Source organism: Oncorhynchus gorbuscha, linkage group LG23, assembly GCF_021184085.1.
Source record: "Oncorhynchus gorbuscha isolate QuinsamMale2020 ecotype Even-year linkage group LG23, OgorEven_v1.0, whole genome shotgun sequence".
Taxonomy (NCBI): Eukaryota; Metazoa; Chordata; class Actinopteri; order Salmoniformes; family Salmonidae; genus Oncorhynchus; species Oncorhynchus gorbuscha.
The window spans coordinates 34,878,089-34,900,072 of record NC_060195.1 but is presented as its reverse complement, the minus strand read 5'-3'; the positions used below and the strand labels follow the sequence as shown (position 1 = coordinate 34,900,072).

General features: G+C 43.0%; 1 protein-coding gene and 1 pseudogene across 2 annotated transcripts; one reads left to right on the top strand and one right to left on the bottom strand.

The window, feature by feature from the left end:
* LOC124010669 overlaps window positions 1–21,103 on the bottom strand; it is a 64,084-nt pseudogene extending 42,981 nt beyond the window's left edge.
* Window positions 1,960–8,317, top strand: LOC124010559 (transmembrane protein 121-like). 2 transcript variants are annotated; one of them, XM_046323134.1, is made up of 3 exons: window positions 1,960–2,456; window positions 2,578–2,654; window positions 5,484–8,317. In XM_046323134.1, the coding sequence occupies exon 3, from the start codon at window positions 5,486–5,488 to the stop codon at window positions 6,548–6,550; it is 1,065 nt and encodes a 354-aa protein (XP_046179090.1). In that variant the 5' UTR covers window positions 1,960–2,456; window positions 2,578–2,654; window positions 5,484–5,485; the 3' UTR covers window positions 6,551–8,317. The 2 variants fall into 2 exon arrangements, with proteins under 2 accessions (XP_046179090.1, XP_046179091.1); XM_046323135.1 differs by having other exon boundaries at window positions 1,960–2,654.
* Window positions 21,104–21,984: the final 881 nt, after the last annotated feature.

The following is a 21,984-nucleotide window of genomic DNA, read 5'->3' as shown; positions in this document are numbered from 1 at the left end:
TCAGTAGTAGTCGTAGCAGCTGTAGTAGCAGCAACAGAAAAGTAGTGAGGTATTATGGTTGTGAAAGGTTCTGTCATTTAATTTCAAATCAAATTTTATTAGTCACATGTGCCGAATAAAAACAGGTGCAGACCTTACAGTGAAATGCTGAATAAAACAGGTGTAGACCTTACAGTGAAATGCTGAATAAAACAGGTGTAGACCTTACAGTGAAATGCTGAATAAAACAGGTGTAGACCTTACAGTGAAATGCTGAATAAAACAGGTGTAGACCTTAGTGAAATGCTGAATAAAACAGGTGTAGACCTTAGTGAAATGCTGAATAAAACAGTGAAATGCTGAATAAAAGAGGTGTAGACCTTACAGTGAAATGTTGAATAAAACAGGTGTAGACCTTACAGTGAAATGCTGAATAAAACAGGTGTAGACCTTAGTGAAATGCTGAATAAAACAGTGAAATGCTGAATAAAAGAGGTGTAGACCTTACAGTGAAATGCTTACTTACGAGACCCAAACCAACAGTGCAGTTTAAAAACAATACAGATAAGAATAAGAGATAAAGTAGCAAGTAATTAAAGAGCAGCAGTAAAAAAATAACAATATATACAGGGGTGTGCCGGTACAGAGTCAATGTGAGGGGGCACCGGTTAGTTGTATGTACATGTAGTTAGAGTTAAAGTGACTTTCTCATTTGTGCAATTTAGAAAGCATTCCAATTGCCACATTAAACTAAATTATTCAGTGTGGTAGGTAAAGCAGTGCATGAATAGCAGCAGAGGGTAGAGCTCTGATACATGTGACGGAAAGGAGACTAGTGAGAGCAGATGGTGGAGAGGAGATTGCTATTCTATTCTGGCTCTGTGGTGGTTGGCCTCTGCCACTGGTGGACATCAGATTGGAACCAATCAGTCCTTAGCATTCTTGGACGGTCTCTTACCCCACGTCCTTCCAAACTTCCTCATGTTTAGGAGGGAAAGCGATGACTATGCACTGCTGTGGACAGTCTGCCTTCCCTTTCTCCCTCCCTCTGTCCCCCTCTCTCTCCCCCGCTATGTCTGCTCCCCCTTTTCATGCTGAAAGAGAGCCAGTGCAGAGTGACCTTCAACCACACCCACAGGGAACCAAAGGAAAAAGGCAGAAGAGAGACAGAGAGAATGAAACTGGAAGGCATGAGAATGGAGAGAAAGAGGAGAGCTGAGAGAAAAACAAACAAATTGAACCAAGGGAATGGAAAACCTCTGGAAGCCAGTGGAGCGAGAAGCTGATTGTGACAAGAATGATGACTCTCCTTCCCCTGTCTCACACACAGAGACGAGATAATAAAAAGGGAGATGGTTAAATGAGAAAGCCTTTGAGTTTAGATGTGATGCTGAGAAGGTGGAGATTGATATGCATATGCATTTCACTTAACGGAACACACAATGACATGGTGAAGCAATGCATGCTCCTTGACTATCAAAATCATCCATTCCTAAACCCTTTAGGCCATAAGGAAGCCAGCTGGGACTGTTTTAAATCTACAGTACAACAAGAAACGGGATGGTTTTGTTGTGTAACTAAAGACGGTAAGAAACAGAAGGGGTCTAATTAAAGTAGTAACATCTGCGTTTTGAGATGTGTCCATAGGCTACAGGCATCTCTCGCTCTACTTGGCTCCGTATATCTGAGTGCGTTCCGTATAAATTTCATTAGGGTACGGCACTGGCAGGGCAATCAAGGCTGTAACCTACTTCCATCTAATACCAATCCATTACGCTAGTTTTCATCAAAGTGGCATAATGATAATTACCATAACCGATGGACATAACTGTGGGCAACTACATTTATGCAGCGGTACCCTCGGTGTGTTAAGATTTCACTTAAGGACCAATGGAATGGTCTAACAAAAAAAAATATATATATATATATATATTTTTTTTTTAAACTCCGCCTACCCGGGGCACTGGGCGATGCAAAACGAACTCACCCAGTGAGAGAGAACGAGGCGGGGAGCCGAGAGTATGTAACCTGCCTACAAATTAACACCGCAATCATAAACTCTAGCGGCGAGTTTCCTCATGTTTCTCTCGCGTGTCCTCGAGGTTTGCTTTACTGTCGATACTTATCTGGCCGTCTATTCCTGATCATTATTCCGCGTCAAGCAGCCGTCTACTTCTGAGCGACTTCGATAGCTCACAGAATACGGAGCCCGGCGAACAAGCCCGCACAGCTCTTTCCCGAATAACTGGATCTTCGGTTGCCAGACCAGAGAGCCAAGGTGTCAAATTCAATACGGACATACCAAGAGATGGATAATTCTGCGCCCACGATGACTGTGGGATAACTGTGCAAAATGACACGTTTATCTGATGACCGAAAAAGCAAAAGCGGCTTGGCGTTTTAAATCTTACAAACTCGAAGATGGACAATTACTTTTCCCCTATTTTATCAGTAAGATAAAATCGTCATAGCAGAGTGTGAGTTTGTTCAAATATTCCCGACAGACACACAGCATTATAGGACTAACATCAAGCAACCGATGTAAAGACTAATTTAGGAATCACAGATTATCATTTTTGACCTTTAATGTTTATCCAGGGACCGTTCTAGTACGACTAATAGGCGACGTGGATCTCAATCAAGCCAAGAGGAGCAGCGAAGAACGCATGCTTTGGGTAACTAGCTATCCACTACTTTGAAAGAGTTGAATTATGTATGCACGTATTACTAAAGAGTGATTATGTAACAGGTGGTGCATCATTAAAATGTACCATAAATACATGAGTGACTAGGTGTTAAGTGTGTGGCTCCAACATAATGGTAGACAAAATCGCCCATATAGAAGGCATTTAAACAGATTTCTGTTGAAATGATTATTTGGGGTACATGCTCCAATACCTATAACCCCTACACATGTAATAGCTGTTCCCATAGGCGTACAAATGCCTCATGAGACATCAATGTTACTGCTGGATGGCAACTCAGTCACCTGGATGAGACACGATTTGCCAATACTATTCCATTAGTTGGATGTTTTTTTTCCCCTCCACAAATTAATTTAGTTTAATTGAAGAGAAATCCCTTTTCCTCTCTAACAAGCAAGCCCCTCAGGCTTTCACATAGCCCCATATACCCCTTCCTTGTACAACTTAGGCTAGACTGAGCTATCTCCCCTCCTGCTGGGTAAGATAACATTGGATTTAGTTTGTAGTAAGACAAATATCCTGGGGGTGTTTTTATATGAATTATAAGTCTAGAGCAATTAATCTTCCTTTTACCTGCCTCCCAGCGCACCTGGCAGACCACCAATATTAGAGAGGAAAACAGACGAGGTATGTGTGTGTGTGTGTCTCCATGTGTGTAGGGGAGCTCATTTGAAAACCATAACAGATTACCTGGGTGATTGGCAAAAACACTCCTTTCTTCACAATACACACGACACGCATAACAAACAAGAAGGAAGTCTTTCTGTCCTTGTACACCGTCGGCTGAAAAATCACAAACAAAATGTTTACCTGTCCACCTTTACAGGCCCCATTCCTTACACTTGCAGCGGAATAGCCTGAATCAGCCTGTCAGTTACAGTACGGCTTTCTAATGATGGGGATGATGAATCTGGTCATTATTGATGAGCAGAGTGGACACACGGCAGTCATCTGGGCCGCTCACTCAGAACAAAATCAATGTGCGTTGACAAGCCGTCACGACACAAAACACAGGCTGACAGAGGAATGCCAGGGTTCCAGGGTACAATTTAAGACGCACTTAGAATTGCCAACAGGCGTGTTGGGAATGAGAAAGGCAAACACACTGTTTGGGGTGGCAGACTACCTTTCTCCTTCCACTGACTGCAGTTTGGGGGGGGTTTGTTCAGATAAAACACAATTTTTCTATTCCAATATTCTCAGTCAGCGGCTTGGTACACTAGAATCCATTCAATTCCAGCACTGATAATCAGGACGCAGTGAAACAAAAAAAGCCCTGTATGATATGATATTAGTGAAGCTGACATTTGTGCCCCTCCTCTTCGTTTCCTCACCATGCCCCTAGGAGGATTAGTCAGTCAGTCTAGGTCTTTTTCTCACCCATTACATTTTTCACTCCTCTGTTCCAGATATTAAAGTGTTTAATTTCTTCTGATCCCTGGCGATGAATACATTTAAATCTATTCATACACAGAGCAGGCGTAAGATGCCATGTCTCCTTTAGCTGCCTGCGTCAACATCTTTATGTCTGCAGCTTCCTCTTCATCACTTTTGGCTTTCATCTCATCTCCCCTCCAACTCTCTCCAAGCAGACTTAATTTATGAACTATTACCATCATGCAGTAATACTTTATTAGGCATGTAGACAGCCAAGAGCATATATCTTACTTTCAATCCCCACTCACAAGTCTCTCCTGCAGACCCTTTGACAGTCCCTCTCGCTCAGTGGATGACAGGGCTCAGATGAGCGGTGCATTGAAAAGATTGATGCCTGTCGTCAGTCAGAAGCAGACATAAACACACATTATCAGTGCTGTTCATTTGTTCCCTTATGGCCGCGGAGCCCACAATCGTTTCGCTCGATCACACACTCAAATGTTGCCATTATGGGATATATGAGGTGGTAATGATTTCATATTGAAATGCCAGATCTCATGGCGGTGTTGACACCCTCGACGGTGCTAGTCAGATGGCCGACAACCCTCCTCAGCTCTCCTGGCTCCTCAATACAATAAAGGAGAGGAGTGTTTGCACTGTAAAGTCTGACAATTTCACACTCCCAATCAATACTGAGGTTTTATACTGTTCACTGCTGAAATATGGCACAAAATTAGCCAATTAGAATGACACACACACACACACACACACACACACACACACACACACACACACACACACACAAGCAATTACCGTCAAAAACATCTCAGAACAAATATTAGAGACGTTATTAATATTCAGCCCAAATGAGAAGGCAATTTTCTGCCAATTTAAGACTGCGGCAGGCAGCAACAATGAGAATCAAACAGGCCGAGTAAACAGGAAGGAGAAAAAAGAGATTTACTGCACTTTAACACAATTAATTAATAATGAATAAGGTAAGACCACCCAAGTAAAACACCATGGAAGGAAACCTGTGTCATACTCAAAAGTTTTAGCCAAGGCGCCGGGAGGGGTTGAAACTTTCACCGCCGAAGAGACCCATTTAAATTAAAAAGTCGCAGAGGAGTGAGAACTAACACCCCTCCTCAGGATGTATGACCAGGGAAGAACAGTCTCTGACCCAAAGCTCACTGCTGAACTGGCATTAAAATTATCTTTATCCATAGCAACAAGCAAAAAAGAATGACTAACATCACTTAAGTAGACAAGAGTCGTGAAGAAAGCTTTTGTCTATCATGCAAGGGAAATTCACTTTGGCAAATAAATGAGGTCAGAGTCTAGACGGGAACAAAACAGTTCCTCTATTTTGTATTATTTGCCTTCTCTCAGCTTTGTCATGTTTCTGTGTTCCTCTCCCAGGCATGGTGCCTACGCCCCAGGTGTGCGTATCAACCCTGGTCACGGTGAGCACCATGGCAGTGGTCGACCTCTACCTGCTGGAGCAGAGCATGCTGGGAGCCCGTGGCAAGGCCGGGCCCGGCGTGTGGCCGTGCGCCGCTGTGTTGCTAGGTGACCTGGGCTTCCTGCTGGCTCTGCGTTTCGTGTCGGCGGGAGTGGTGTCTGAAGCGCACTCGCCTCGCCGAGGCTTTGCCAACGCACTCTGGTTCCTCTTCCTGTCCCTGCTCCAGCTCAAACTCTTCTTCGTCTGCCAGAACTACCGAATGGAACGCCGACCGCCCGACCCCCTGGCCAGGAAGACGCTCACCTTGCTGCTGTCAGTCTGCCTGCCCTCCCTGTTCCTCATCCTGACTGGGGCTGACAACATGACGCCCCTGCGAAGGAAACAGGAAGTGCGGGGGAGGCTGCTCTGGGTGGTGGTGGACCTGCTGGATGTTCTGGACCTGCAGGCAGGGCTGTGGGAAGCCCACACAGGGGCCACTGACCTGGGGGTACCCCTGTGGGCCGAAGGCCTGGTGTTCTTCTATTGCTACGCCCTGCTGCTGCTGCTTCCCTGCGTGGCCCTCACAGAGCTGGGGGCCGCAGCCCTGCCGGGACAGAGGGGGCCCCGCAAGGAGGCCCTGTACCCCTGGCTTAGCCTGGTCACCATCAACGTGTTCACAATGGCCCTCAGGGGCACAGGCATGCTGTGGTACAGGGACCCCCGGGTCTCGACAGTGTTCCTGGGGAAGAATCTGCTGGCCCTGGCTGTGAAGCTGAGCTCTGCCTGGGAGAGGCACAAGCAAGGTGGGAGCAGGGGGACAGGGATGGGGGCCGGGGTGGGAGTAGAGTCAAGTATGGACTCCACCCTGGCAACCCAGAGCTCAGAGCAGACAGAAGTCCAAGCCCAAGGCAAAACCACCCCCAGGCCGCCCTCTCGCAACCACACAATGTCCCGCTCCCACAGCCACGGCCACTCCGTGTCACACATCAGTCTGGATCCCACAGAGACCTCTCTGGGCCCTTCCTTCATCTCCCATGAACTCTAGAAACTGTCCAGACAGACAGCCTAACAGCTGAAGCCGAGCTATCGGAACTCCCCAGTTAGGGAAGCATTTAGCACTGAAGAATGAAGACAGTTGGCCTCACACAGACCAACAAACTAAAAACAACACGTACAACCCATGCTCTGTGGACCAGCCAAGGCAATCACATCAGTAACTCATTCAATTAGCTCACTTTGGTTAAAGGGATGATTTATCCACCCCTGGGTCCTGGCAGCCTGTAGTATTTGGTTATCCGAGGGAGAGAGAAGGCTCAGGGCTGGGGCAGAGTGAGATGTACAGCGAAGAAGTGCCTCGCTTTTCAAGGAGCTACAATCCTCAGTACTGGTTCCACACAGACATGATTTGCGTCATATGGGACTCAGACATAATACCATGGTGTGAATCAGTGTGTGTACTGTGAAAGCTCTTCCACAGCTCTTCCAGGACAGCTTCTAAACTGTAATAAAGTGTTTCATACTCACAGGCTCGGACACTTTATTGGCCATGTGTGGGAGGGTATTGGCAGCCTGTCACCACAACATTGGAGAAGACAGGATCAGAGGCTGACCATTCACAGTTAGAGGGCCTCAGGGGTATACTAGATGTCACTAACTCTCAAAACATCCACTGCATCAAAGCAAATGTGTTTACCCTTTACATATTCAGTGAAAACTTCAGCATTTCTTTGTTGAAGATACAGGCCGATGTTATGGATCGGGAGCTGCTGGGGTGAAGCCCTCCACACATCTGAGGCAGGCAGTGCAATGTGCGAAGAGAGAGTGACAGACAGTGGAACAGCTATCATTTATCACAATTAGACCAGCAGCACCAGCCTGATAGGCATGCAGTGATCCTTCAACCAGCCGTCTGGCTGCTGTTCCGGCTTTAAGGTTTCAACAGTAGAGCCTGTAGATGTGCTAAAGTTTGTGTGTGTGTGTGCTGAGCGATTAATCATCATTTGATTTTTTTCAATTATTAAACAACTAATTGAACGATGTCGGTTCAATTACTTGAATTCCATTTATTTTTTGTGTGAGCCCAACACGCTGTTTCTCAAATCATTCACGAAGGAAATCAAGTCAAGAACTATGTGGAATGCTAGGCTGAAGGGTGTTGTAGTGTTCACTAAGCAAATATTCAACTTAATTACCACATTTCTGTGCTGAATTAACTACAATGACCATAATCCATTGCGCCAGCTTTTTCACTCGCCAAAAATCAGCCCAATGCATTTCTATGGGCTTATTTTGAAGCTAAACTTGCAACCTGCCTTCCCGCCTTTGGGACAACACCCCTTGTTAGGGCAACGACATGAGCATATCAACATTATATACAGATCTCTGGACGGATACAATTTTACACCTGCTATGTTAGGTTTAGATATACACAGACCGTATGAGAGAGGAATGTACACAACGAGGGACAGAGACAGTTCTGGAAAGTATGCCTCATCTACTTTGAAGAAGTAGTCAAATGATTGACAGGCACCTCTACAGCATACTTAGGCAGGGAAGCTAAATAGGATGACTACAGACAGTCCAGTATGAGGAGAACATAACAGATGGCCTGGCTGACTGCTATTGCCTGAGCAGAGATTAAAAATGAAAGGAATTAAAAAGAATAAAGCAGTCAAATAAAAAAGTAATATAAACTGAAATATTGAATGTCATAGTAATATCATATTGAGGTCTACCTGATCAGAGACAATAGAATATTTTGAATGCTCACCATTTGGGGCTTTGGAAGTTCCATTAATTAATAAACTCTGAAATCATAGTAACGTCATTATTTCGTAATGCATTTCATGTTTTTTTAAAATATTTTTTTTAAATGATCGAACCGAAACCGACCTCAAAAAGCACTAATCGCTCAGCACTAGTGAGAGAGAGAGAGGAAGTGCTGTTTTTAGGATAGGAAAGGGTCTATTCAATCTCCATCAGTGGTTCCTAATGCACGCCGCACCGCTTCTGCCTCCCCTCTAACCATTAATGCTCCTATTCACTGAAATTGGGACCCATTTGTCTAAATGCTAAGAGCTTATACACACAGCTTTATGCTTGATTTACAGGATGCGCTAAGAGACTGAACACACACACACAGTTACCAGTAAAGCCATTCCTCCAGGGAGTTTCTCTGTAGTTTTGAGAGAGACGGGGAAACGTCTGAGATGTGTTCAGTTCAGTAGACCGGGAGTCCGCTTCGCTCTCTCTCTCTTTCATCTCTCGCTCCCTTACTCTCTCTCCATTTCTAAACTACGCATTCTGGATGCACTCCCAGTTGGCCAAGTCTCTCATATTTCTGATATAAAAAGCAGTAACTGCATCGGAAACAGCTGCAGAAAATGACTACTTCCTTGAATTTGTTACACCTGTTAAGCCCCATGTACAATCCTCAGCATCTTCCTGAGGTCCTGAAGAGATATTAGTGGTCGCGCTCTTTTCCCTCCCTCGAGTGTGCTAATTTCACTATGGACTGTAATTATTCTCCCCCACCAAAGCTGTCAGTTCTTCCCTTTTGTATCTTGCGTCCCCTTTTATTTCTCTCGTTTGTTTAAATTTGCCCCGCAGCCGACAGCCTACCTCTCTGCGCTTCCCCTGTCAGGGGTGGTTAGTCAGAAGGGCAGGGGAAGAGGAGAGAGGGAAATTTAAGGGCCAAGGCCGGTGCCTAAAGCCTAGTGGCTGCCGACTGGCACTCATTTACCGTTTACCACACACACACACACACACACACACACACACACACACACACACACACACACACACACACACACACACACACACACACACACACACACACACACACACACACACACACACACACACACACACACACACACACACACACACACACACACACACACACACACACACACCGCTTGATGGAGCAAGGGAGCAAGAAAAACACTGGCATGGCATGCCGCAACACTGACATATGGCATACGAAACCACTAAGAGAGTACCTTTAGACAGACATACGGCTCAGCTTTGCCTGGATGCAACTCATCCCACCTCATTACAGCTCTCTCTACCACACAAAGGCATATTTTCCTGAGCTCTCCAACCCCCACAGTGTGGGAGAGGGAGAAACTTAACAGAAGGAAGTCTAAATCATTCATCATAGCTCAACCCTCAAAAGGACCCAACACTTTCTTTTTGGCAGGAACTTCCAAAGTATATTTCAAGAGCAACCACCAACTGATGCACAAGAGCCTGACACTCCAAGACATTCAAGAGAAGACATGTTAAGGATCTGACACAGAGTTTCTTTTCTTGTTTGAAGGGAAATAGAATAGGTGAGACAGGAAGTGGAGTCTGAGCAGTAAGTTTACCTGTCCCAGGACAGGACCCAGGAGGAGGTCCGGGAGCCGCCTGTCCTAACCTCACGATGGCCCGGATCACGCCCTCCATGTCCACCTTCTTCACGGCCTTGGAGATCTTGGACATCCTGTTCTGTATGGAATGCCGTCTATCCGTCCGTCTGTAAGGAGAGAGAAACTACAGTGTAAGAAATTTGAGCAGACAAAAGCTATTAACTTCAAAAGGCATCACCTTAAAACAACTAATTTACAAACATGATGGGCTCATTAAAATATCACACAGTCTAATCGATAGAAGACAACCCGGGTTTAGCCCGAGGGTTTCTATTTCATAGCAGTCTAGTAATTTAAAAAGGAATTTGCCTTCGATCTCTCTGCAAGTCACCTGGAGGGCGTTGTGTGGATCAGTGTGTCTAGGTGAAAAGCAAGGCCTTGGGAGAAGGACCCTTAGTACTCGCTGGATTGAGGGATTCTGAGATTAAACATGGGTTGCAGTCCAAATGTCTCCACTGTATCTAATCTGATACCATCACCGAACCAGTACAGAACCATAGTAAGCTGTAGGACTCAGTTCCATCATATGTCTCTGTACTGACCCCATCAGCAGAGGTAAAGGGGTCATTTGGAACCTAGCCAAGGCAAGGTCAGGTGGATAAGCATTGTCACTCTACAGTAAGGGCAGATAGGGGTCTTTATTTTCATTCCACCTTCAAATGCATTTACCAAATTACCAGTCAATTAGCGGAGTGGGGAGAGTGGGCTGAACTCTTTGCCCTGCTCCGCAGAAAGAGCCAGAACACATAAATAGCAAGCCTGTAGACTGTAATGCCCACTTGGAAAAGACCACAGGTGTAAAACCCAAAGATCAATGGGTGTACACAAGAGACAAGTAGGGAGCTAAGGTTTAGCCGGGTGGAATTGGGTGAGACCTGCATTCAATAAAAGTTAGAACATCGAAGGAGTGGAGAGGAGACGTAAAAACAATTCCGTTTGTGTCTGCTCTTGTTGATCTAATTTTTTGCCCAACCTAAAAGGACACAGCGGAGCACTTTTTGGTGATCCAAAGAAGAAGTTACCAATGTGAAGTTGTTGTTCTATATACTGCAGCTGGGTTTGTTTAAGGGCAATTTCAGCGTTATGGACTTCACATTTGCACGCAAAATCTAAACTTTAATGTCTCACGGAATGGTTAAGCAAAATAGAAATTAAAACTGATGTGTGTCGATAGTACCCCTTGGGGGAATTGTACCGTGCCTTCAGGAAGTATTCACACCTTTTGACTTTTTCCACATTCTGTTGTTACAAAGTGGGATTAAAATGGATTTAATTGTCTTCTTGTCAACGATCTATACAAAATACTCTAATGTCAAAGTGGAAGAAAAAAATTCTAAACATTTGATAAAAAGAAAAACACTAATATACACTACATGACCAAGAGTATGTGGACACCTGCTCATAGAACATCTCATTCCAAAATCATGGGTAATAATATGAAGTTGAACCCTCCCCTTTGCTGCTATAACAGCCTCCATCCACTCTTCTGGGAGGCTTTCCACTAATGTTGGAAGTGTTGCAGGGATTCGCTTCCATTCAGCCACACGAGAATTAGGCCTGGCTCGCAGTCGACATTCCAATTCATCCCAAAGGTGTTTGATGGGGTTGAGGTCAGGGCTCTGTGCAGGCCAGTCAAGTTCTTCCACACCGATTCCGACAAACCATGTCTGTATGGACCTCGCTTTGTGCACGGGAGCATTGTCATGCTGAAACAGGAATGGGCCTTCCCCAAACAGTTGCCACAATTTTGGAAGCACAGAATCGTATGGAATGTAAATATGATTGTATGCTATAGCGTGAAGATTTCCCTTCACTGGAACTAAGGGGCCTTGCCCAAAACATGAAAAAACAGCCCCAAACCATTATTCCTCCTCCACCAAACTTTACAGTTTGCACTATGCATTCGGGCAGGTAGCGTTCTCCTGGCATCCACCAATCCAAGATTTGTCTGTAGGACTGCCAGAGGGTGAAGCGTGATTCGTCACTCCAGAGAACGTGTTTCCACTGCTCCAGAGTCCAATGGCGGTGAGCTGTACACCACTCTAACCAATGTTGGCATTGGCATTGGGATTTTAGGCTTGTGTGTGGCTGCTCGGCCATGGAAACCTATTTCATGAAGCTCCCGACAAACAGTTATTGTGCTAACGTTGCTTCCAGAGGTAATTTGGAACTTCGTAGTGAGTGTTGCAACAGAGGACAGACATACCTATTTTTACACACACACAATAATATATTTTTTTTACACATCTACCAATAGGTGACCTTCTTTGCGAGGTATTGGAAAACCTTCCTGGTCTTTATAATTGAATCTGTGTTGGAATTTCAATGCTGAACTGAAGGACCTTACAGATAATTGTGTGTGTGTGGTACAGAGATGAGGTAGACATTCAAAAATCATGTCAAACACTTATTGCACACTGTGTGTCCATGTAACTTATTATGAGACTTGTTATGCACGTAATTACTCCTGAACTTGACTCAAGATATTTAAACTTTTCATTGTTTATTCATCTGTAAAAACTTCAAAACGACATAATGCCACTTTGTCATGGAGTATTGTGTGTAGGCCGGGCACATTTTTTTGTTACTTGATCCATTTTTAATTCAGGCTGTAAGACAACCAAATGTGGAAAATGTCAAGGCGTGTGAATTCTTTCTGAAGGCACTGTGTACAGTATACCCAAATAAGCAGACTTCTAAATATTTGAGAAATTAAGCAAATAAGAAGTGTTATGGACGTTACATGAAACGGACAAGCTTTTTGGGGAGACTGAACACATTAGCAAACGTCTGAGGTTGTAAGTCTTAGATCAAATCATGGATAGCAATTTTAGAAGGAATGGACATTCAAATGTCTTGGTCAAAATATATCATAACACATTTGTCATTTGGAAGGTTTTTAAAAATGTCAGCAGATGGTATAGTACCTAGAATTGCATAATAACAGGCAGCCGGAATAGTATACAAGGCCATACACCACACCCTTACAAGTATTTATTTTTCTATCTTTATACATATAAAAATTAACCTTTACCAGTTGAAGCTAGACACAAAATACAACTTTTTTGCATGACGATTTTTCTGAAATATTGTAACAAATTACCCAAATTAGACAATATAGTGGGATCCTAAATTATTCACACCAGTGATAAAGATGAGCAATAATGACTGTATAAAATAATTCAAATACTGAGAAATATTTTCCCATTCCTTTCATACTAAAACAATTGCTCAGAGTAAGAGATTTTGTTGAACAAGTAATACTTTTCCTCAAAAATGTAGGGGTCACCCCTGAAAGATTCTTAGAAAATAAGAAAATGTTTAGTATTTGGTCCCATATTCAGACAGTAACGTGCAAGGACAACATCAAGCGTGTGACTGCAAACTTGCTGGAAGCATTTGCAGCTTGTTTTGGTTGCATTTCAGATCATTTGTGCCCAATAGAATTGAAAAATAATGTAATGTCTTTTTGGAATGACTTATTATAAACAGGCTATTTCTAAACACCTCTACATTAATATGGATTCTACCATGATTACAGATGAGTGAGAAAGTTAGAGGCTCAAAAGGTCATACCCCCCAAAACATGCTAACCTCTCACCATCACCAATAACAGGGGAGATTAGCATCTTTGACCCTCTGTATGGATGTAGTCATTGCGTTACAGGAATATGGGGCCAAATAGTAAACTTGACTACTTTTCAACTTTTAGGGGTGTTAATCATTTTGACCCCTACCTTTGAGGAAAAAAAGTATTACTTGTTAAACAAAATTTCTTTGAGCAATTTTATTAGCATAACAACATAATTTCCCCAAAATGTTGACCATACAATATAGCTCAGTATTGGAATCATTTATTTTATACAATCATTATTGCGCATCTTTGTTAAGGGTATCCCCAATTTCAACCCACTATACATGTGCCTACTGTACACTACCAATTCACTTTTCTGGACACTGGATGAAGTCAGTATATTTTGGGGAGCTTTCAGTTGAAAAAGACACTCCAAGACTATTCACAAATGGTTGATAAACACTCATCTAGTACTGCCACGTATGAGAAGTTCATTTCAGCATACATTTTCCAAAATAACGTTATCAGTTGCGTCAGTAAAAGCCTGATGAATACATTTCAGAACAAGCACACAAAATGTGGTGAATTTTTTAGGAAGAGAGAGAAAACAATTATAGACCATATTAAAACATTGATGAAAGCCAGCTTTACATAGAAAGTTTCAAGATGATTGAAAGTAAGGAGCACATAAAAAAATAAAAGAATAATATATATCCTCCAAAACATTATGGATGTTAGACTGCCTGTCCCAGTCACCAATACTGTAAAAAACAAAAAACTGAAGCGCCTCTGAGACTTGGCATCCTAATCCTTAACAGTCAAAATCCATAAAATGTCCTATTTAAACATTTAAAATAAAGCCTGAACTCTAACTGTACCTTAAGGACAATTATGAACGTGGTATCATTTGGAAAATGCTAACCTTATTTGGGGATGCCTAGGTTGACTTTTCCACAGAATCGTCCTTAAATTAAAAGCAATTTTGAGGCTCAGTAAGAATGTTAATGGAATTCAAACTGGGTCGCTAAGTGTGGGGCAACACAAATATTATTTTGGTTTTAAGAACTCTACTCTAGCCCTTGAAAATGTTACTCAGGTCAGCCACTACATTTTGGCAGTCAATTTCATGCTACTCACATAACGTGTAATTCCACTGTAAAATAATCATGTAGCGGTTCAAATTGATTAGGGAGCGAGTCAGAAAGAGATGAGCAGGGTAATCTGCCCAATTTCAGGTGGGGGAAAAAGCAACGATAAAAGAAAAAGTACAGAGAAATTAAAATAAATTAACAAAAAACTGAGGAAACTGACAAACTGCCTTAGGAGTTCAATTCCTTTTTTCCCCCTCTTTTTGTATATATAAATGGACCATCATCCTAACACAAACACAGACATGCAAGGCAAGATGTGGAATTATGGTAAAATACACTAGACAATCATTTGAAATGGCAGCAAATGTGGAGTTAGTACTCCAAATATGGGAGTTCGGGAATGACATTTGCAGAGTGAGGAAGTGACCGTGTCATGCTTTAATGCACCACGACACAAGCCCGAGTATGAATAATGAAAACAGCAGTTCCCGCTAAAAATTAAATTGTTCATCAGAAGGCCAAGCACAGGGTGCTCGTGAAGTACTGACCTAGATAACAGCAACAACTGACAACATTTCACAATACTGCATTTTGCATTCCTAAATCATACCGCTCTTTGTAACTTAATATTTCTCTAGGAGACATGTAGCTGATACATTATTAGAAGGTGATATGTGTATTGCCATTTCTGCACCTGCTGTGCTTCTAGAGCCAACCTACCATTGATGAGCATGCTAAAACACTTGAGACTGGATAATCAATAACAAATTAGGAATCGACTTTCTTTTCCTAGCCAAACATTGATCACAAAAGAAAGCATCAACCTCTTATTGAACAACAGTCAAATTGGGACATAATTTGAAGATATTTCTGCAAACACACAGAGGCTTGGGGCCTTGTACCCTCAGCCTTCGTAATCAGTCAAGGGACACAGGCCTTACATGTCCTCTGTCAAACATTGTGATGTTACGCACAGCAAAGAATTGTCACCAAAGTCAATAGAACCCCAATGAATCACACCATAGGTTTCAATGAGATTAATATAGTTTAGCCTGTCAATCAAATGCAAAGGAGGTCTTGAAGTTCTGATCAATACTGATAGGAACATAGATAAGATGAAGAACAAAGCTAAACAGGTCAATTAAAGCAGACACGTTCACAGAGAAAATTTGACTTACAAATTCCCCTTTTCAAACTGAAAGACTATGGCCAGAGCTTACCCATGAGGTTGCACAACGGTTTAAATCAACGATTCTTCGTTTTAGTCAAAGTATGATATATTTGGGCATGAAGTGAGAAATCCAAACTGCTCACTTCATGCAAATCCGTGTGTATGCAGTGTCTTTTCCTATGATACGGCATACAAATTATTTTTCTGCCTAAATTTTGTTTCAGGGCTGGGTTTTAGCTTAAACTTTACCACACACCAGCATGTTTATTAATCAGAAACAGCTGCAAAGTTATTACTCTACGCGACTGAGATGAGCCAAAGCCTTGTGTTCACTTGGCTGCCTGGAGAAAATTTAAAACGGGGGTGAAACTTGTGTTTCTGCACCTCCACTTATTCTTTTTTTACCCAAACATTTGTCAATGTTGACTTATTATTTTTTGCTAGTCTATTTTTATTTATATAATGTACACACACACACACACACACACACACACACACACACACACACACACACACACACACACACACACACACACACAGACACACGGCTCAGCTGTCAAAGGTACTGTATCTCAGTGCTTGAGGCGTCACTACAGACCTTGGTTCGATTCCTAGCTGTATCACAACCGGCCGTGATTAGGAGTCCCATAGGGCGGTGCACAATTGGCCCAGCATAGTCCGGGTCAGGCCGGGGTAGGCAGTCATTGTAAATAAAAATGTGTTCTTACCTGACTTGCCTAGCTAAAACTTCTAAAGGCCGGGTGAGTTCCCTGCGGAACGGTTGAGCTAATGTAGGCTAATGCAATTAGTATGAGGTTGTAAGTAACAAGAACATTTCCCAGGACATATCTGATATTGGAAGAAAACTGAAATTATTGTTAATTGCACTGTCCAATTTACAGTAGCTATTACAGTGAAAGAATAGCATGCTATTGTTTGAGGAGAGTGCACAGTTTTGAACATGAAAAGTTATTAATAAACAAATTAGGCACATTTGTGAAGTATTGATACAACATTTTGATCAGAAATGCAATGCTTCATTGGATCAGTCTTAAACTTTGCACATACACTGCTGCAATCTAGAGGACAAAATCTAAACTGCACCTGGGCTGGCATACCACCCTGCATACCACTGCTGGCTGGCTTCTGAAGCTAAGCAGGGTTGGTCCTGGTCAGTCCCTGGGTGGGAGACCAGATGCTACTGGAAGTGGTGTTGGAGGGCCAGTAGGAGGCACTCTTTCCTCTGGTCTAAAAAAATATCCCAATGCCCCAGGGGGATTGGGGACACTGCCCTGTGTAGGGTGCAGTCTTTCGGATGGGACGTTAAACGGGTGTCCTGACTCGCTGAGGTCATTAAAGATCCCATGGCACTTATTGTAAGAGTAGGGGTGTTAACCCCGGTGTCCTGGCTAAATTCCCAATCTGGCTCTCAAACCATCACGGTCACCCCAGTTTACAATTGGCTCATTCATCTCCCTCTCCACTGTAACTATTCCCCAGGTTGTTGTCAACTTACCTGGTAAAATAACAGCTAAATAAAAATAAAATACATTATGGCCTTTCTCTTGCATTTCAAAGATGGTACAAAAAAAATACAAACAGCTGTTTTTTTCTTTGTACCAGACCAGATCTAATGTGTTATATTCTCCTACATTGATTTCACATTTTTTGAAAAACTTCAAAGTGTTTAGTTTCAAATGGTATCAAGAATATGCATATCTTTGCTTCAGGGCCTGAGCTATAGGCAGTTAGATTTGGGTATGTCATTTTAGGCAAACATTTAAAAGGGGGCCTATCCTTAAGAGAAATTATTTAAAAAATACATTTTAAAAAACTCAAGTGGCCAGTTTATTAAGTACAACCATCGAGTACTGTGTCGAACACCCATGTAGCCATGAAGGGATGCACCTGGTCAGCAACAACTTTGATACGGTGTGGAATTCAGACGTTGCTAAATTGGTATTAAGGGACCCTAACGTGTGCCATTACGCCACCAGCTGAAACAATTGACATCACGCAGGATGGGGCCATGGGCTCATGCTGTTTACACCAAATCCTGACTTTGCCATCATCATGACACAACAGGAACTGGGATTCGTGGGATGTGGCAATGTTTTTCAAAACTTCAAATGACAATTGATGGCGAAGTCCAAGATAATCCTGATAGGTATCAGTCTGGTGTTTACTGTAATTACCTTAGTGATCACTGTTTTACAGCCTGTGTTCGTAATGGCTGCTCAGTGAAACTACCTGTCCTGATTTGTCATAGACGCTTGCTAAAAAACTTTCATGAGCATGCCTTCCTTCATGAACTGGCTATCGTTCAGGCAAATGAGAAATAAGTGCACTAAGGCTATATAGGAGGCCAAAGTTAGTTACTTTAAGGAGCAGTTCTCGCTCTGTGGATCTAACCCCAAGAAGTTCTGGAAAACGGTTAAAGACCTGGAGAATAAACCCTCTTCCTCACAGCTGCCCATGTCCCTTAATGTTGATGATGTGATTGTTACTGACAAGAAGCATATGGCTGAGCTCTTTAAATCACAACTTCATTAAGTCAGGATTCCTATTTGACTCAGCCATGCCTCCTTGCACGTCCAACATTTCCTCATCTCCCACCCCTTCTAATGCGACTATCCCCGATGCTTCTCACCCTGCCCCGCTACAAAGTTTCTCCCTGCAGGCAGTCACTGAGTCCGAGGTGCTAAAGGAGCTCCTTAAACTTGACCCAAAAAAATCCATCTGGGTCAGATGGTTTAGACCCTTTCTTCTTTAAGGTTGCCGCCCCTATCAACGCCAAGCCTCCCTCTCCTTTCTGTGGAGGTTCCCATTGCTTGGAAGGCAGCCACAGTTCAACCCTTATTTAAAGGGGGAGATCAAGCTGATCCTAACTGTTATAGGCCTATTTCTAGTTTGCCCTGTTTATCAAGAGTTGGAAAAAACTTGTCAAAAAACAACTGACTGGCTTTCTTGATGTCTATAGTATTCTCCAGAGGTTGGACTAGAGTCCCAAATATGATGACTTGCAACTAGACTAACACCAATGACTCGTGACTTGACTTGGACTTGAGCCTTATGACTCGACCTGACTTGATACCCTCCCCAAGCCCAAATATAAAACATGATGCCGTAATAAAAAAAATTAAAGGAGGGGAAAAAAAGTGTGCAGTGTATCAACTCTTCATTTAATGGATTTTAGTTTGAATCGGACAGCAGCCAATCAAATTGTGCCAGCGGAGAAAAAGTTGTGCGTGGCAGTGCAGAGGAACGTCAGCGGGTCAATTCAGATTGAGCCATTAGAAAGATTATACGAAAATAATAATTTTGGCTATCAACAGACTACGCTGTAGTCAACAAAACACGGATTGCAACTTGCAAAACATGCGGGAAGAAAATTAGAGTGAGGCGCAACAACTTCCAGCTTTGTTTGACATTTGATGCTGCATAAAGAACGCTGCAAAGAAAAGAAGAAGTCGTGGCTAATATAGCCAACAGCTATATCTAACTTTGCTAGTATAGCATGTAGGCTAACATAACATTAAATCAATGAGCCTCCACAGTCAGCCAGTGCAGGAACGTGATCATTACACCCAAGATTGTGCTACTGCCCCGCTACACTTTTTGTTATGCTTCCAGATTTGAACAAAACCAGATGAACAAACATGTCACAAGTGAACCAACAGTCTCCAATCTCACAGTTCATGGAGACCCGTGTAGGGCAGTACAGCATGAATCATGAACAGCAGAAAGCTTTCAACAATGCAATAATGTCCAACCTGGTTATCGATTGCAATTTGCCTCTGTCTATTGTGGAAAACAAGAGTTTGTCACTTTCTGTCAATGGTTGACAGTAAGCATAGCCCAGTATGTCGTAGAACATTGACATCAAAAAATAGATAACCTCGCTACAGAGAGATGTTCAAAACTGGACACCGACCATGTTTCAGTGACAGTGGACATTTGGTCCGACCGAAAGACGAGAGGGTTCCTTGGTGTCACTGAACTGTATGTAGAAAGATGGAGAGAGGATACAGCTCAAGTTCAATCGCTTGGCCTGTGACTGCTTCCTGTGACCACACAAGGCCAAAAGAATCTGTGAGAAATTTGAGGCCATATGTGGTGAGAAAAGCATTCACGTTGTGCTTCCCCATTGAACAAGAAGATGAAGTACATGACGAAGGTCACCTTGATGACCCAGAGCTCTGGAATGACCCAAACATGGAAGACCAGCAAACAGTTGATGCTGCTATTGCAAAAAAAAAACTGTGCTTGCAGTGTTTAGCCCACACTCTCCAGCTGGTGGTGGGAGACGACAAAAGTGATGACTCTCTCTTTCAAAGTTATCAAAAATCAGCTCACTGCTACATACAAGTACAACATTCAAAGAGGTGTTTGAGGCTGAATTTGGGGAAAGAGGCATCCCTGCTGCTGTCAACACAAGATGGAACTCAACACAGACATGTGACCATCAAAAGCTCAGTCGTGTTCTAGAAAAGGCTGGGGACACAGAGTTGTTGTTCCCAGTACGGGAGTGGAATAAGGTGAAGGAGTTGGTGGACATCCTGAGGCCATTTGGAGAAGCAACAGATATGACACAGGGGGAGAAGATAGTCACAATCAGTTCTGTTGTTCCCTCGGTCCTGTCCCTGAATCACCACCTGGAGCAGCGGAAGCCTCAAGTCCATTTCCTGAGTTGCCTGGTCAGAAGTCTCCAGGCATCCCTGAACAAAATATTTCTTGGAATCTTCAATGTGAAAAAGGCTAGGACACAAGATGGAATCACTGCCCCCTTTTCAGATCCAGTCTACCTCAAAGCAGCTGCCTTGGATCTGGCTTTTTCTCTGATGTGGGTGGACCACCATGTGCTGGTCAAGGAGGAGGTGGCACAAAGAGTGAAAGGTAAATATTGAGTTTAATGTAACTTCTCATAATTTAATCCAATTGAATGCAACAATAATACTTTTTCAGTTTAACCCACTGCATCGCCAATACCGGCCTTTTTGTTTCTGCTTTTACATGTTTTGCCAGAACTGATTCTGCAAGATGCTACAGGGACTGAGCAAGCTGTGCCTCTTGTTGATGAGGAAGAGCGAGAGGACTATAGTCTTAGACAAGAAGAAGGGCCGTTTGCAGCATACTGTAAGAGGCAGAAGGAAACTGTTGGGATAACTCCAGCACTACAGTTAAGTCACTACCTTGACATATGCGAAGGACAGAATGTCCTCTTTTTCTGGGCAATGAACAGGAAGGCTCTTCCTTCACTGTCCCGAGTGGCCATCAGGGTCTTGGCAGTGCCTCCAGTGCTCCGGTGGAGCGTGTCTGCAGCCATGGTGGCATCATACCGCGGCCTCATCGTGCACAAATGACTGACAGACTTTTATCGAATTTGGTCTTTTGCAAATGCAATGCATCATAGGGCCCGGAGATAAGAGAAAAAAAATGAAACTGTTTATGCATTACACACACACACGTCGTCTCCATGTTCAGGTTTTATCTCCCATCTTTGGGATCTGTATTTTTTTCTCAGACATTCAGGCCAGTGTTCAAATTGTAGGCCTACTTGAGGTTCAGTATCAGTTGTTTAGATGTACCTTTTAGTAAATGAGTGTAACTTTACGGCAGGATTATTTTAAGTGTCCAGAGTATATCTGGAGAGTGACCTACAATATTTTGTTTTATCTTCTCATGGCTACCCATGTATTTCCATGGAAATAATGTTTTTGGGAAGTAATACATATTTATAAAAGCATTCATGATTTGCATAAATGTAATATACTATTACTCTTGTTAAATAAGAAATGGTATTACATTTGGTGAAGAGCACATTATGACTTGTTTAGGACTTGAGATGACTCGGACATGCCTGTCTTGACTTGAGTGCTAAGACTTGAGACTTACTTGTGACTTGAAAAACATTGACTTGGTCCCACCTCTGGTAATCTCTCTGGTATGCAATCTGGTTCCCGCTCAGGTTGTGGATGTGTCACTGCAACCTTAAAGGTCGTCAATGATGTCACCATTGCCCTTCTAGGCAATATTGTGCAGCTATTTTTATGGACTTGGCCAAAGCTTTTGATACGATAGACTATTCCATGCTTGTGGGCCGGTGAAGGAGTATTGGTGTCTCTGAGGGGTCTTTGGCCTGGTTTGCTAACTACCTCTCTCAAAGAGTGCAGTGTATAAAGTCAGAACATCTGTTGTCTCAGTCACTGCCTGCCTGCTTTGCAACAAAGC

Bases quoted from the DNA above. Each gene is read 5' to 3' on its own strand.
- LOC124010559 (XM_046323134.1), top strand. From the start codon at position 5,486: ATGGTGCCTACGCCCCAGGTGTGCGTATCAACCCTGGTCACGGTGAGC.